This window comes from Chanodichthys erythropterus, chromosome 9 (assembly GCF_024489055.1).
Source record: "Chanodichthys erythropterus isolate Z2021 chromosome 9, ASM2448905v1, whole genome shotgun sequence".
Classification (NCBI taxonomy): domain Eukaryota; kingdom Metazoa; phylum Chordata; class Actinopteri; order Cypriniformes; family Xenocyprididae; genus Chanodichthys; species Chanodichthys erythropterus.
In genome coordinates this window covers 37,079,844-37,094,689 of record NC_090229.1, presented here as the reverse complement: position 1 = coordinate 37,094,689, position 14,846 = coordinate 37,079,844, and the positions used below count along the sequence as shown (strand labels likewise).

The following is a 14,846-nucleotide window of genomic DNA, read 5'->3' as shown; positions in this document are numbered from 1 at the left end:
TCTGCTTCTGTAACCGTATCTGCAGTCTTATCTGGCCAGCCCTCTGAAAACCCCTGAGGACTTTGCCCATGATACAGCAGGACGACTGCATGGGGCAAACCCTCATTCTCCAGGTTTAAGTCACAGCAACTGCGCCAAAGCAGATTACATTACCATGCATTCCCTCTCCTACAGTCAGATTAGCTTTAATAATACAACTGCAGCCAAACCAGAAACATGAATCTCTATTAATACACTTCTTCATTTCCACATACACGAAAGCACAAAAGACCTTTAACTTCTGATTTGAGAAGCCTGACTGGGCTTCATGTTGCCAAACCATTAATAAACATCATATGCTGCTTTATCTCTGGCTCTTTGCACTTGCTTCACAGTAGCACTCAATAATGAAACAAGTGCTCTATGTAGTAAACGCAGGACAAATGTATAATATTTTGATTTAACACTTATGGGTACTGAGATATTCTGTGTTTATTAAATATTCTATACATTTTTCTATTTATGTTATGATATTTTTGCCTGTAAATAAAATGTTACATTTTACTTCCTGTTATTATACTAAGCCTTGGCACACACAACGTTTCAGAGACATAAACAAAGAAGTGTTTTCGAACATTTACAGCTTCATTATAGAGCTTTGCTTCAGTGGTATTTCAAGTATTTTCGTTTCTTCCCTTTTTTTTTCTTTTTTTCTTTCTTTTTTTTTTTTTTTTACAAAAAGTGCTGCCGTAGAAAATCATACGTTGACATCAAATTTGATTGACAGTGGTTGAGGGCCAATCAGCATTCTCGTGCTCTTCTGTGATTGGGCAGAATGTCGTTTGTGGGCGGGCGTTAGAACTACAGCTAATGGTGTGCTGATACATACTAACCTTGTGTCCGGGGCGGGGGGGGTGAGGAGTCTATTTATATGGGGGAAGTCTCCAGTCCCAACCAGTTGAAGAAAGAAAAAGGTTAACCACCTTCTGAAATCTTATCACTCAAAAGTGAAAATGAGGGAAATCGTGCATCTTCAAGCCGGACAATGCGGTAACCAGATTGGAGCCAAGGTCTGTTTTTTTTTTTGTTTTTTGTTTTTTAAATCGAAATTTGCTGTTGTTTTTGGGGTTAATATTTAATATAGTATTTATAGAACAGAATATGTATAGAAATCTAATCTAATTAGTCAATCTAATCGTTATTATTTTTTCTTTTGTGCTGTATAATCCAATACGAGCCGCATAAAAGGAAATTCTGATCTCGTTTGAATGAAATCTAGGTCATCCATGTGCTTCCTCGTTTGAGTTTTATTTTGTTACATTGTGAAACGCTTGGAAGATTTTCAAAGACGATTAAATTGAGTAATTGCCCAAAAAAAGGGAGATATTTTGATGCCAACTGTTCGTCCTCGCCGGCGTCTGTCTGGAGCTTCCCTTTGTGAGATTCACTGCAGTGCGACAAAAGGAAGTGAACGTTTACGCGCAGTCTAAAAACAGCCACATCCCAGATTTTTTAACTAAATAATCGCACTAAATATTAAAAAAACTAAAATATAATAGAATTGACCTTTTAACTCAAATATATATTTCATTATTTCCGAAATTTAGGCCCCATTAAATCGATTAGGGTATGAACGCGCCGGAAATGGATGTCAGCCAACCGGTGCGCGTGCCGCGCGCGCGAGAATTGCGCGGGAGCAATTCAAACACGTTCAGTTGTTTGTGATGCTGAAACAAATTAAGTTATTATGTGTAAAAGCGCAGATGATGTGCCAACGATTTTGTATTCAACTTATGAGGCCTAAATGCATGTTAATGTGGAATCTGCGTGGGAGTTTGTGAACAATTGGCGTATTTTGTAAAGCCCACTCGGTGAATATTTGAAAAACATCAGTTTTAAATAAATATTTCAGTGCACAATATGAACTCATACATTGTTAATTTTAAATCTGACATTAATTACTGATAACATCGTTGTTAATTGTTGCCTGTAGCAAGGATAGTTTACCCAAAAATGAGAATTTTGTCGTCTTTATTGACCCTCAAACCTGTATGATTTTCTTTCTTGAAAACAAGATATTTTGAAGAATGTAACCATACAGTTTCTGGTCCTCATCGACTTTCATAGTATTTGTTTTCTATACTATGGAAGTCAAAAGGTTACGCATATTCTTCAAATTATCTTCCTTTATGTTCAACAGAAGAAGGAACTTCATGCAGGTTTAGAACAACATGAGGGTGAGTAAATAATGGCAGAATTTTCATTTTAGGGTGAACTATCCCAGCTACACAAGTCACTTATATTAATTATTATATCCTACAGTTCTGGGAGGTTATCAGTGATGAACATGGTATTGATCCCACCGGCACATATCATGGTGACAGCGACCTCCAGCTGGACAGGATCAATGTCTATTACAATGAGGCATCAGGTACGTCCACATATCAATACAACCAACACGTTATGGTAGACATTTTTATCTTTAATATATTAAACCATATTGTTTTATAATGTTTTAGGAGGCAAATACGTGCCCCGTGCTGTGTTGGTGGATTTGGAGCCTGGAACCATGGACTCCGTGAGATCCGGACCCTTCGGTCAGGTCTTCAGGCCAGACAACTTTGTCTTTGGTGGGTATTGTTATTAGTTAGATGAAATGCCATATATTTATTCAAGATTAACATGTTTTAAATATTTTAACTACTTTGACAGGTCAGAGTGGTGCTGGAAACAATTGGGCTAAAGGCCACTACACTGAAGGAGCGGAGCTGGTTGACTCCGTCCTGGACGTTGTTCGTAAAGAAGCCGAGAGCTGCGACTGCCTTCAGGGCTTCCAGCTCACCCACTCTCTGGGTGGAGGTACCGGCTCCGGCATGGGCACCCTCCTCATCAGCAAGATCCGTGAGGAGTATCCCGACCGCATCATGAACACCTTCAGCGTGGTGCCCTCGCCCAAGGTGTCTGACACCGTGGTGGAGCCCTACAACGCCACACTGTCTGTCCACCAGCTGGTCGAAAACACAGACGAGACCTACTGCATCGACAACGAAGCGCTGTACGACATCTGCTTCCGCACACTCAAACTCACCACACCCTCATACGGTGACCTCAACCATCTCGTCTCCGCCACCATGAGCGGCGTCACCACCTGCCTCAGGTTCCCCGGCCAGCTCAACGCAGATCTGCGCAAGTTGGCAGTCAACATGGTGCCCTTCCCTCGTCTCCACTTCTTCATGCCTGGCTTCGCACCTCTCACCAGCAGGGGGAGCCAGCAGTACCGCTCCCTAACCGTGCCGGAGCTCACACAGCAGATGTTCGACGCCAAGAACATGATGGCCGCTTGCGACCCACGTCATGGACGCTACCTCACAGTCGCCGCCATCTTCCGCGGCCGCATGTCCATGAAGGAGGTGGACGAGCAGATGCTCAACGTTCAGAACAAGAACAGCAGCTACTTTGTGGAATGGATCCCCAACAACGTCAAAACCGCTGTCTGCGACATCCCGCCCCGTGGGCTCAAAATGGCAGCCACCTTCATCGGCAACAGCACGGCCATCCAGGAGCTCTTCAAGCGCATATCCGAGCAGTTCACAGCCATGTTCAGGCGCAAAGCTTTCCTCCACTGGTACACAGGAGAAGGTATGGATGAGATGGAGTTCACCGAGGCCGAGAGCAACATGAACGACCTGGTGTCTGAGTACCAGCAGTACCAGGACGCCACTGCAGAGGAGGAGGGCGAGTTTGAGGAGGAGGGAGAAGAGGAGCTGGCTTAAATCTCTCTAATATAAGTGTCGTTTTTCAGGCTGTATCATTTTGCTCCTGTACAAGATAAAAAAAATGTTCCAAAGTTCAATTTTCTTGTTCTGTTCTTGCCTCTTGTTTGTACAGATGTCATTAAAAGGCTTTTTCTTCTGTTAATACGTCGTCTTTATTTAATCACTTTGCACTTGTGAATGAAAATATTTTGAACCCATCCTCATACTTCACGGGTCACATACACTGACAGATCCTTGTCAAACCTGTTGGGATTGCCTCCAGACATCACTGGTTGAGTTAACACCATTTCGTGCCAAAGTATATTTATGTTACCAGTCATAAGTTTGATAATCTTCCAGTCATAACTTTCCCACACATTATTAGAAGAACATCAACAGTAGCTACTAACATGAAATAAAGTGTTTTACTTCAGTCTTGATGTTCATTTCTATATAAAACAAATACTAAACATTTTAATAAGGGTTCATTGATTTTGCCATATTTTGTTGATCCTGGAACATTCCTATCTGAAAATTTAGTCCTTTTTCCCAACCCCTAAACCTAACCCTACCCATAACATCCCTAAAATCAGAGGGAAATGATAGTTGAATAACACTGATGTAGAAGCAGCTTACCCAGGTTGTAAGCCTAAACTTGACATAAATGGTAAACTTGTCCCTCAAACCTGATTGGTTGATTGGTATGTTGATCCATGTTGTACTTGGTGCAATCACCTTCATCACCCAAAACTAATAACGCATGTGGTAGTTATGTAGAGACCTGAAATGTTAAATCCAATTTTCTTTTGATATTTTTTATGTATCATAACTCCATGGTGGATGTTTATAAGCCATTTTATTGGAGTTTGAACATACATTGGCTTTGAAAATACTTTTTTTGTGTGTGTGTGTGTAAAAAGCAAAATAAAAATGCCACATAATTTATTACTCTACACTGCTAATTTCAGGCAATTAAGTATCATTTACTCATCCTCCTCTACAAGCGACTTTATTCTGCAAAAAAAAAAAACGATATTCTGAAGAATGATGGTAACCAATTTTCATTTTAGAGCAAATAAACCCTTAAATATCAAAGGGAGATAATGAGAAACATTTCAGTCACGTGCAGCAAAAAAAAAAAATTGTAATTATGAACAAAGGAAGTTTTATTCTTCACAATTTATATAACAATTTGGGTTTAAAGCTTCAAAACCATATTAGTAATCTTACACAACCATGTGAACCATGAGTGTCCTTATTACATTTACTCAGCAGATGGCGCTGTTGTCTAAGTTTTCCTTCTCGTCCATACAAAGTAGGAAAAGATCCCAAAACACAGCAAGAGCAGAGACCAACAGCACACCCGCATCACCTGGTCTTCAAGATTCTGCTTCTGGCCAAAACGACTGACAAAACCTGACTAAGAACAAAACACAAAGTCAGATATGTAATAACAACTTACAATAAATAAGTATCCACCTTATTTTGCACCGCGGAAGTAAGCTATTTCCTGTGAATGTGCGAGACTTCCTATTCATTAGTTGCTATGGCTAAAGAGTAACTGCAGTAAACTCAGAGATGGGCTTAAATGGTTAGTTCACCCAAAAATGAAAATTCTGTCATTAATTACTCCCCCTCATGCCGTTCCACACCCGTAAGACCTTCGTTCATCTTCAGAACACAGATATTTTTGATGAAATCCTGCATAGCCAGCAATGTCATTTCCTCTCTCAAGATCCATTAATGTACTAAAAACATATTTAAATCAGTTCATGTGAGTACAGTGGTTCAATATTAATATTATAAAGCGACGAGAATATTTTTTGTGCGGCAAAAAAACAAAATAACGACTTATTTAGTGATGGCTGATTTCAAAACACTGCTTCATGAAGCATCGGAGCATAAATGAATCAGTGTATCGAATCATGATTCGGATCGCGTGTCAAACCCGCCAAACTGCTGAAATCACGTGACTTTGGCGATCCGAATCATGATTCGATACGCTCATTCATTATGCTCCAAATCTTCCTGAAGCAGTGTTTTGAAATCGGCCATCACTATACAAGTCGTTATTTTGTTTTTTTGGTGCACCAAAAATATTCTCGTCGCTTTAAAATATTAATATTGAACCACTGTACTCACATGAACTGATCTAAATATGTTTTTAGTACCTTATTGGATCTTGAGAGAGGAAATGTCATTGCTCCCAATGCAGGCCCTCACGGAGCCATTGGATTTCAACTAAAATATCTTAATTTGTGTTCTGAAGATTAACGAAGGTCTTACAGTTGTGGAACGACATGAGGGTGAGTAATTAATTACATTATTTTCATTTTTGGGTGAACTAACCCTTTAATATATTATGTGTTAAATGTCTGAATATTTCAGATATAAATAAAATAAATTAATGATGTTCAATTATTCACTTAATAGCCTATTATTATTATTATTTATTAATTAACAGTTTATTAAGTTTAAGAAATTACGTTCAATTGGTTTAACTATGCACTAATTTGTTTCTTTACACATTTTATAGTAAGCTATGTGCATTTTAAATTAATATAATTCGTATATACTTAGGATAATCATTAACCGATAGTTTGTGGAGACCTGATTTAAAGGGAGGACCCAATTTCTCATGACAACATTCAGGTAAAAAAGGATGCGCCCAGTGTTACCTTAAAAATAAGGTAAATAAACAGTTATTTCTTTTTTCCAGTGCAGTTAACTGCAGCACTAAATCTTTTCTAATAAAGAATTTTTCACATGCTCAATTCATGAGAGTGATGATAGGTATGATAATAAAGTATGTCCCATGAAGGTTAGCATGAGAAATCTGTTTGTTACAGTGCGTTAAACTAATAGCACAAACTAATTTCCAAAATATTTAAATGTGTCGTTCCAATTCTGCAGGAGAGCGGATCTTTCTCCACAGCCTCTTCCAGATTTCACTTACCTAGTATTTTTGAAACACCTGCCTCAGTGAAACAAGCATCTGCTGACATTAATGAATCATCATAATGATTCAGACAGGAACCAAAGGGGAAAACACAAAACATCTTTTGACCCTTGACACTTACCCATCCTCCTCTGTCCCTGATCTCCGGGCAGATGACCCTCTCTACGTAGCTACCCACGCACTCCTGAATCTGGGGCAGGGTAGCAGACATGCCCCTTTCCTGGCAGTGCAGTGCCAGCTGACCAGCTAGGACAAACACGGACAGCACGGCGCTCCAGGCCAGCTCTCTACGTCGTGTGGGTGCAAAGTGCTCGTCCAGGATGGAAATCAGGGTCGAGCAGGCCGTTCGGTCCGTCACGTCCTGGAAAACACGCGGCCAGCGGCGGAAGAAGATTGGGAAGCGAGCGAGTAACTCATCTCCAGCGTGACGCAGGGCGGCCGTGGCTTGGGATGGTGCTGCACCCAATGGGACGCCAGGTTTGGCCGTCACATAGTTGATATAGTCGTACGCCATCAAATAGGCCTCACGTACCAGCGGGTCAGGACTGTTCAGGCCTCGGCCGATCACAGCATTATCCGACAGTCCCATCACAACAATAAGCAGCTAAAGCACCAATGTCAATGTCACGGTGTCTTTCTTTAGCACCCACTCATGTTAGACGTAAAGGTCACTTTCCATTGATCATCTACATAAACTGCCTGTTCTGATAATCCAATTCCTTGGGAATAAAAGAAAATGCAAGATCAGATGCTTCAGATAAACCTTATATCAGTGGTTCTCAACCTTTTAGACTCCAAGAGCCAAGACAATATTCAGGTCTTCCAGTCTAAGGGCCGGGGCACACCAAACCATGTCTGTCGGGGTAGTTTTTGCTGTGTTTTCCACATATCAGCTGTAATCGGGCTCATGTCGGCAGGACTTTGCTCAATTCAGCATGTTGAAACGGCGTTGATGCCGTGGGTGAGAAAGATCACTCTGATTGGCTGTTCAGTTTGGCAAACTTATTGGGCGCCAACTGGCTCCTGATTGAGAAACACTTTCCTTATGTCTCTGCGTCAATGACGTAACACTCTTTTTTTGTCCTATGTATTAATTTATTACAAATTACATTGCAGGCAGTGACTTCAGTACACATTAGGGGTGTGACGAGATTTTTCATCGAGGTGAAAATCTGTCTTGTGCAATGTTGCCATGACTAGGTGCGTTTAATCGGTTTAAAAGTCCAATCCGAATGAAAATGCTCCATTTAAACACCTCAATCAGAATATAAATGCCCAAACTGAATGAAATTCTAATCGGTTTGAGAGGGGTGGGAAAACTCTGCCATGTAAATGTGTTAAAGGGTTAGTTCACCCAAAAATGAAAACTCTGTCATTTATTACTTACCCTCATGCCATTCCACACCTTCATTCATCTTCGGAACACAAATTAAGATATTTTTGTTGAAATCCGATGGCTCTGTGGGGCCTGCATAGCCAGCAATGACATTTCCTCTCTCAAGATCCATTAATGTACTAAAAACATATTTAAATCAGTTCATGTGAGTACAGTGGTTCAATATTAATATTATAAAGCCACAAGAATATTTTTTGTGTGCCAAAAAAAAACGAAATATCGACTTATATAGTGACGGCCGATTTCAAAACACTGCTTCAGTAAGCTTCAGAGCGTTATGAATCAGTGTGTCGAATCATGATTTGGAGCACCAAAGTCACGTGATTTCAGCAGTTTGGCGGTTTGACACGCGATCTGAATCATGATTCGACACAAAAGATTCATAACGCTCCGAAGCTTCCTGAAGCAGTGTTTTGAAATCGGCCGTCACTATATAAGTCGATATTTCGTTTTTTTGGCACACAAAAAATATTCTCGTCGCTTTATAATATTAATATTGAACCGCTGTACTCACATGAACTGATTTAAATATGTTTTTAGTACATTAATGGATCTTGAGAGAGGAAGTGTCCATTTCTCCCTATGGAGGCCTCACTGAGCCATCGGATTTCATCAAAAATATCTTAATTTGTGTTCTGAAGATGAATGAAGGTCTTACGGGTGTAGAACGGCATGAGGGTGAGTAATAAATGACATTATTTTCATTTTTGGGTGAACTAACCCTTTAAAACCGATTACTTTGCATCTACTTCATCACGTCAAGAGGTCAGGGGTCGTCATTACTATGGACCTTCATCCACACGATGCTCCTTAGAGATGCACAGCCACTGAAAAGGTCAGCTTCCTGCGCTCGTCTTTTCCCCATACTTACAGCAGTAATATGCTACAAATTCACGCTATTGCTTTATTAAGAGCAACACTTTACATAAAAATAGCGCACATGAGAAATAATGGAACTCCATGTTGACAGGAATAAAAGGTGGAAAACAGGACATAGGCTAATGTGCGCATGTCACAGAGTAATTCGTATTGAAAATCTCTCATAATTCTCATGTAAACTAAATCTTCCAATCGGAATGATTTTAATCTGAATGACAAGTGTACATGTAAACTGAGTATGAGGGTGAAATTGAAACAGAATATGCCACCGCTACTTTAACATTACGCCTCCACTGTCGTTTTGCTTTTTATAGAAATAAAAACCATTTCATTCAGTTGGATAACGGTCATTTCAATCCCATCCAGCTCATCCAACATGAGCAGCAGAATCGTATGTAGTGCAGCAGGAATCAGAGTTCACTGATCACGTGTCGAGATGACTGACAAGACCATAGCGGAGGATTCGTTGCACAACTGAGCCTAAGCATCTGACAAATGTCTTATCTTGTACATGCATGCAAATATCTCCCTGTCTGAAAGCTATCTTAGGCTGGGATGTGTAGTTTTAACCAAGCTTTGTTTCATGCTTGGAGAAAAATTTGGTCTTCATTTGCACTTTGAATACTGAGAGAGTACTTTGATTATGGCTGCGCTTATTGTTTGCACTTAATAAGAGAAAACTGTGTTATTCATTTTTATTTATACTGTTTTTATTTCTATGATCAATTTTGTGGAAAGGAGTTCAGTTAGGAGGTCAGAAGTTGTAGAAGCTCATAAATCATGTACAGCAAGGTCTGAAGAGACTCGTATGAAAGGAGAGAAGCCAGTCAGTTGAGTTTGTGGCAAAACCTTTTACAGTGCTTGAGTATTGATGATAATTCATCCTCAGAAAGTAGAATTGAAATGACATTCATTACAAGATGATTAGTTAAAATATTTCAAATACACCTGCAGACAATTTTTTGAGGATCAATGAGGATTTCTTAAAAATAGTGTGTAAAAATCTCATCTCATTCTCGTGAACTTAATCTCGTGTCTCGTCACACTCCTAGTACACATCTTCTATAACGTCCGTTTAAATTTCTGTATTAAAATACATTTTGATATTTTTTAAATTAAATTCTTGAATACTATCAAGTAGTTACTGGCTTTTATTATTATTTCTTAGTTGTTGTTTACGAAACTGCTTGTGGTGTGACCAACATGCAAAAAATAAAACAGGAAATGATATCACAGAAAGTGCTCATGCAGACCATGACTGCACAACATGACTGTTTATAAAGGTCAATAATTCTCTTAAAACATCAGCAAATCTGACCTTTATGTGACAATGTTAGTTTCAGTTGTACAATGGTGGCGTAAAATTAAATGGTGCTACTCCCCAAAAAGTTATTAATTAATGATATAAAAAAATAAAAAATAAAACTTTCCACATTGAAAATTATATTTAAAACTAATGAGATGTGCATTCATTGTTGGTGTAAAAAAAAATATCAATACTTTTTTTACTTCAAACCATCATTAAAGTTCTTTTCTTGAAAATGGTATAAACGTTTTCAAACCCAATATGAATACAAAAAGTACATTTCTAAGAACTTGGCATTTGTATTGTAAACTAGACTTTAAAAAAAAGAAGAAGAATATTCCTTAAACTCTTGATTGCATTTGACCTCACTATAAAAAGGTCTAACATTAAAGGAAATAAAACATCTTAACCTGACGAAAAGTTTTAGACCATCAGATTATCATCAGCAGAAGCACTTCATTTATGTCCAGATTGTTGCGTTACTGATACGATCATTAATGAAAAGAAATATCAAATTCACACACACTGCAGTGAAGGCCCAGTGACTCACCCTTCTTGAGCAGATGTGAATCATGCCATAACCAAACAATTAGGATTGGTTAACAGCTGACCCAAGGACAATGTGGAGATTCTCTAGAGTGAGTCGAGGTCTGTGAGATTTGCATGCTGTTGTCCGGCTCGGACTATATTTAGTTCCCTTGTCTGTAACAGATACAGAAAAGCATGCTCAGTCCTTTGGGACATGACACTGTCCTGCATGGGTACAGCTATAAATACTCAACATGCAGGAACATAACCCACATTCAGTGCCCGCACGGTGTGTTTGTCTATAACTTAAAGCTCCAGAGTAATATCAGGCTACTTTGCATTGAAATTGAACAATATATTTAAAGGGGTTTTATGGCTTTTAATTTGGAAATTTTTAATTTAACGAATTTGTTCTCGTAATTTAACAACTTTTTTTCTCATAATTTAATGACTTTATTCTCAACATTTTATCTCGACTTTTTTTCTCGAAATTTAACGGCATTTTTCTCATAATTTAACAAGTTTGTTCTCATAATCTAACGACTTTTTTTTCATAATTTAATGAGTTTATTCTCGTAATTTAATAAGTTTATTCTCAACATTTTATCTCGACTTTTTTCTCGAAATTGTATTATTGCTTGGCCCTAATCCTCTTCCGTAGTAATCTGACCTAAACTGGGTTCTGATTGGTTCATTGTATTCTAAACTTAATTGGCAATCAATTGTTGAAGCTATTAAGGTGTGCTGACCCAAAAATCTTTTACAAAACTGGGCCAAGTTTAAACCAGTAACCAGCATCACAGCTGGCAAAGGGGCATGTCTGACGTTGACATGTACATATTGCCATTATTATGTAATCAAAATGAAAATTATTTTGCTGGATAATGTCAAGTTACTGTAATGTATTTGCACCAAAAAATTATAAGGATTTATGCTGATATCGTCCAAAACCACACTTGGCCAGGGGTGTTTTCAAACTTTTGGAGGGCAGTGTATATATATATATATATATATATATATATATATATATATATATATATATATATATATATATATATATATATATATAATATAGTGAAATAAAATTTCTTATATCATGGTCATATTGCACACTCGTCCCGTATTCCACCATGAGAAATCTAGTCACCCTATTTTTATGTTATCTGCAAACAATGAATGACTGTCTTAAAACTGAAAACTTAAAATTCAATGATATATATTTAAATCCAAGCAGTGATTTCTGGTTTATAATTTGGTCTATTTCTGATATTTTTGTTTTGGTAGTAAAAGTTCTGAATGGTCGGTAACTTAAAAAGTTAGTAGTTAAATTGCCTGATGAGTGAAAAAGTTCATTTCAAACCCTGCAAACAATGGAATGTTTTTGCAGACTTAAATCTAAAATGTCTAAAATAATTCTTCAAATACACTGGCCCCAAAAATTGATACTTATGTCACAATTTAAATTGTGTGCATGTCTATGGATCATATAACAAAATAGGAATGCAAATTTCCTAAAATAAATATAGAATAAAAGTCATTTCAAGCTTGAGATGCTTCATGCATCCTCTAAAAATCACCTTGATACTTTAGTAAAAAGTCTACATTTGATTTGTTTGCAGTTGTCACTGGTTTGGATATTTTGAATGTAATGCAATGATATAATGTATACTCATATACTATTAAATCAATTGACTGAACTGAACGCAGTAATATTTTTTTTCACCATTATTGTGTGTTCAAATGGATCGGATGGCAGTGCATAGGATTGGTTGTTTTAAAAGACCCAATAATAAACCCTTAAAATAAACCCCTCCAGCCAGACATTTACTGACCACTAGGGGGCATTGTTATACTTTCAAATGACCTGCAAAACCAGCCCAATATCTTTAGTTGTATTCTCTTGTCAGAAATAACAACATCAGATGGGTTGCTGCCATGTGTGTGAATTATTCACTGAATGCATTTTAAACGGTGATAATTAATGAATCATTAATATTCTGAACATGTACATCACCCACAGAGCGTTTCAAGTAGGCCTATTTACTAGTTTCACACAGGGTGGGTAAATTAATAAGAATGATTCCAAGTACATTAGTCATTAATAAGCTATAGGGTACTACACCACTGTTTAATTCAACATGAAACACAATGTGATCTATTCTACTGTGCTAAAACCACAATAGATGAGAGCTACAAAATATTATTCACGGTTTTAAATTGATTTTCAGTGTGTTTTGAAAATGTAAAATGCAATGCATTACAGTTTTGAAGGGTCCTTTTTGGACTACATGGTTTCTCTTAATAGTCTCTCTTAATTAATATGATTACCCTCTGTGTTTGAATGATTGACCTTGATTTGCAAAGGTGCTGACATTTATTTGCATATAGTTTTGGAAAGGACCGTGGAAAGCCTGAGAGCGCGTGCAGGACGACTCCTATTAAAAGAAGTTATCAAGCGTGAGAGATCGAGAGCCGTCGTCAAATTCTTCACCGGTCCACTTTAAAACGCTGCGAATAATCACTGATTATTTTCTTATTTCGAAGCCTCTGTGGTTTATGGGTAATTTTAAAAGGTTTTTAATTTCCTGTCGAGTTCAGTGCGCTCAGATGTGTGTGTGTGTGTGTGTGTGTGTGTGTGTGCGCGCGCGGGGGATTTGTGTTTTTGTTTTTACAGCGTGCTGTGCTCAGCTCTGGGCTCGTGTGTCATGTAGGATTTTAATACGGAGCTCATTTCCTGGAGCAGCTAAGATAGAGATCAAAGCCTCTGCTCGCTCTCATTGCTAAGTGTGGGACAGTCTGGGAGGTTTGGGTCTGAAGCATGTTCAAGCCTCGCTCCCCATAGCTCTTGTGTCATCAGCTTTCCCTCATATTGGTCCCATATCGTTGATTGTTTTACCTCATGTTTTTACTCTCTCTGCTCTAAACCGGGATAATTCAGTTTCGGGACTCTGACACAACTATACTGGCATGTCCGTCCTTTATTAGATCGAATCTGGCTCAGCCCACTGACTGCAGAACATTTTCCTCTTGTGCTACAAATGTAGATTGAACTGGTTTTACATAGCTTTATGCACTGAAAAAAAAGTGTGCTGGATTTACATGATTTTATCATGTGCATCATTCCCCACATTAATCAATTAAGTTAAACAAACATAATTTGTTCACGTAATTTCATCATCACGGAGTAAAGTCATTTTCATTGACCCAATTAAGTATCAAAGTGATTTTATATGGTTCCCTGACATGATTAATTTATTCAGTATACTATATATTTGTGTCACATGACTGAATAATAAGATTGTACTTACTAGCTATAACTAACAAAATATTAGTTAGCATTAGCACATATTAACATGCTAAGTGCTAAACGTTACTCTTTGAGCAAAGCAGAAATTACATGCACAGCCTGAGCGAATGCTCACTCATCTCCACAATAGTAACCCTGTGTAATAATTTACTAACACAACATAATTTATCATTACTATTGTCAGACACAGACGAGGACACAGATGAGGTAAGTGCAACAGTGTTTATTGACAGAGGTTTCAGACACAGGTGATAAAACAGGTAGGGAATGTTGACACGTATAACAGACAATTGGTATAATGATGATAACTTTCCTTGACAGATGTAGATGATGGCACAGATGACAACGAAGGGCTCAGGACTGAAGATGAAGAAGACAACAGGTAAGTACAATGTCCAGGTAATAAGGGTTCAGGAAAAGGGTATGGATCGGTGCAGGACCAGACAATGAGTGAATGGGACTGGTGTGCTTATATGTGGCTCTGGTGATGATGCACAGGTGTTCAGTATTCCGGTGATTGTGAACGAGTGGGCGTGGCGTAAGTGTCTGTGTCTGAAGGTGCAGGTTGTGTAGCCGTGACAGTACCCCCTCCTCCACGGGCGGCTCCTGACGGCTGGGAACGACGGCGGCGAGGGGGTCTACCACGGCCTCGAGGAGCGGGACGGTCGGGATGTTCTTGGTGGAACTCGGTAAGTAGACTGGGGTCAAGGATGTCCTGGCGGTTGACCCAGCATCGC

The 14,846-nt window shown here is 38.6% G+C and overlaps 2 protein-coding genes across 4 annotated transcripts; one reads left to right on the top strand and one right to left on the bottom strand.

Annotated features, from left to right (window-relative positions):
• Nucleotides 1-897: 897 nt before the first annotated feature.
• tubb2b (tubulin, beta 2b) lies at nt 898-3,899 on the top strand. Of its 2 annotated transcripts, XM_067395512.1 has the most exons (5): nt 947-1,049; nt 2,180-2,216; nt 2,302-2,410; nt 2,499-2,609; nt 2,692-3,899. In XM_067395512.1, the coding sequence occupies exons 2-5, from the start codon at nt 2,211-2,213 to the stop codon at nt 3,750-3,752; spliced, it is 1,287 nt and encodes a 428-aa protein (XP_067251613.1). In that variant the 5' UTR covers nt 947-1,049; nt 2,180-2,210; the 3' UTR covers nt 3,753-3,899. The 2 variants fall into 2 exon arrangements, with proteins under 2 accessions (XP_067251612.1, XP_067251613.1); XM_067395511.1 differs by lacking the exon at nt 2,180-2,216 and having other exon boundaries at nt 898-1,049.
• Nucleotides 3,900-4,893: 994 nt separating this feature from the next.
• Nucleotides 4,894-10,956, bottom strand: bcl2l16 (BCL2 like 16). Of its 2 annotated transcripts, none has more exons than XM_067394093.1 (3): nt 10,825-10,956; nt 6,815-7,412; nt 4,894-5,154 (listed from the first exon to the last, which is right to left on the bottom strand). In XM_067394093.1, exons 2-3 carry the CDS (start codon nt 7,280-7,282, stop codon nt 5,023-5,025), a joined length of 600 nt encoding a protein of 199 aa, XP_067250194.1. In that variant the 5' UTR covers nt 7,283-7,412; nt 10,825-10,956; the 3' UTR covers nt 4,894-5,022. The 2 variants fall into 2 exon arrangements, with proteins under 2 accessions (XP_067250194.1, XP_067250195.1); XM_067394094.1 differs by lacking the exon at nt 10,825-10,956 and adding an exon at nt 10,685-10,803.
• Between the last annotated feature and the right edge of the window lie 3,890 nt (nt 10,957-14,846).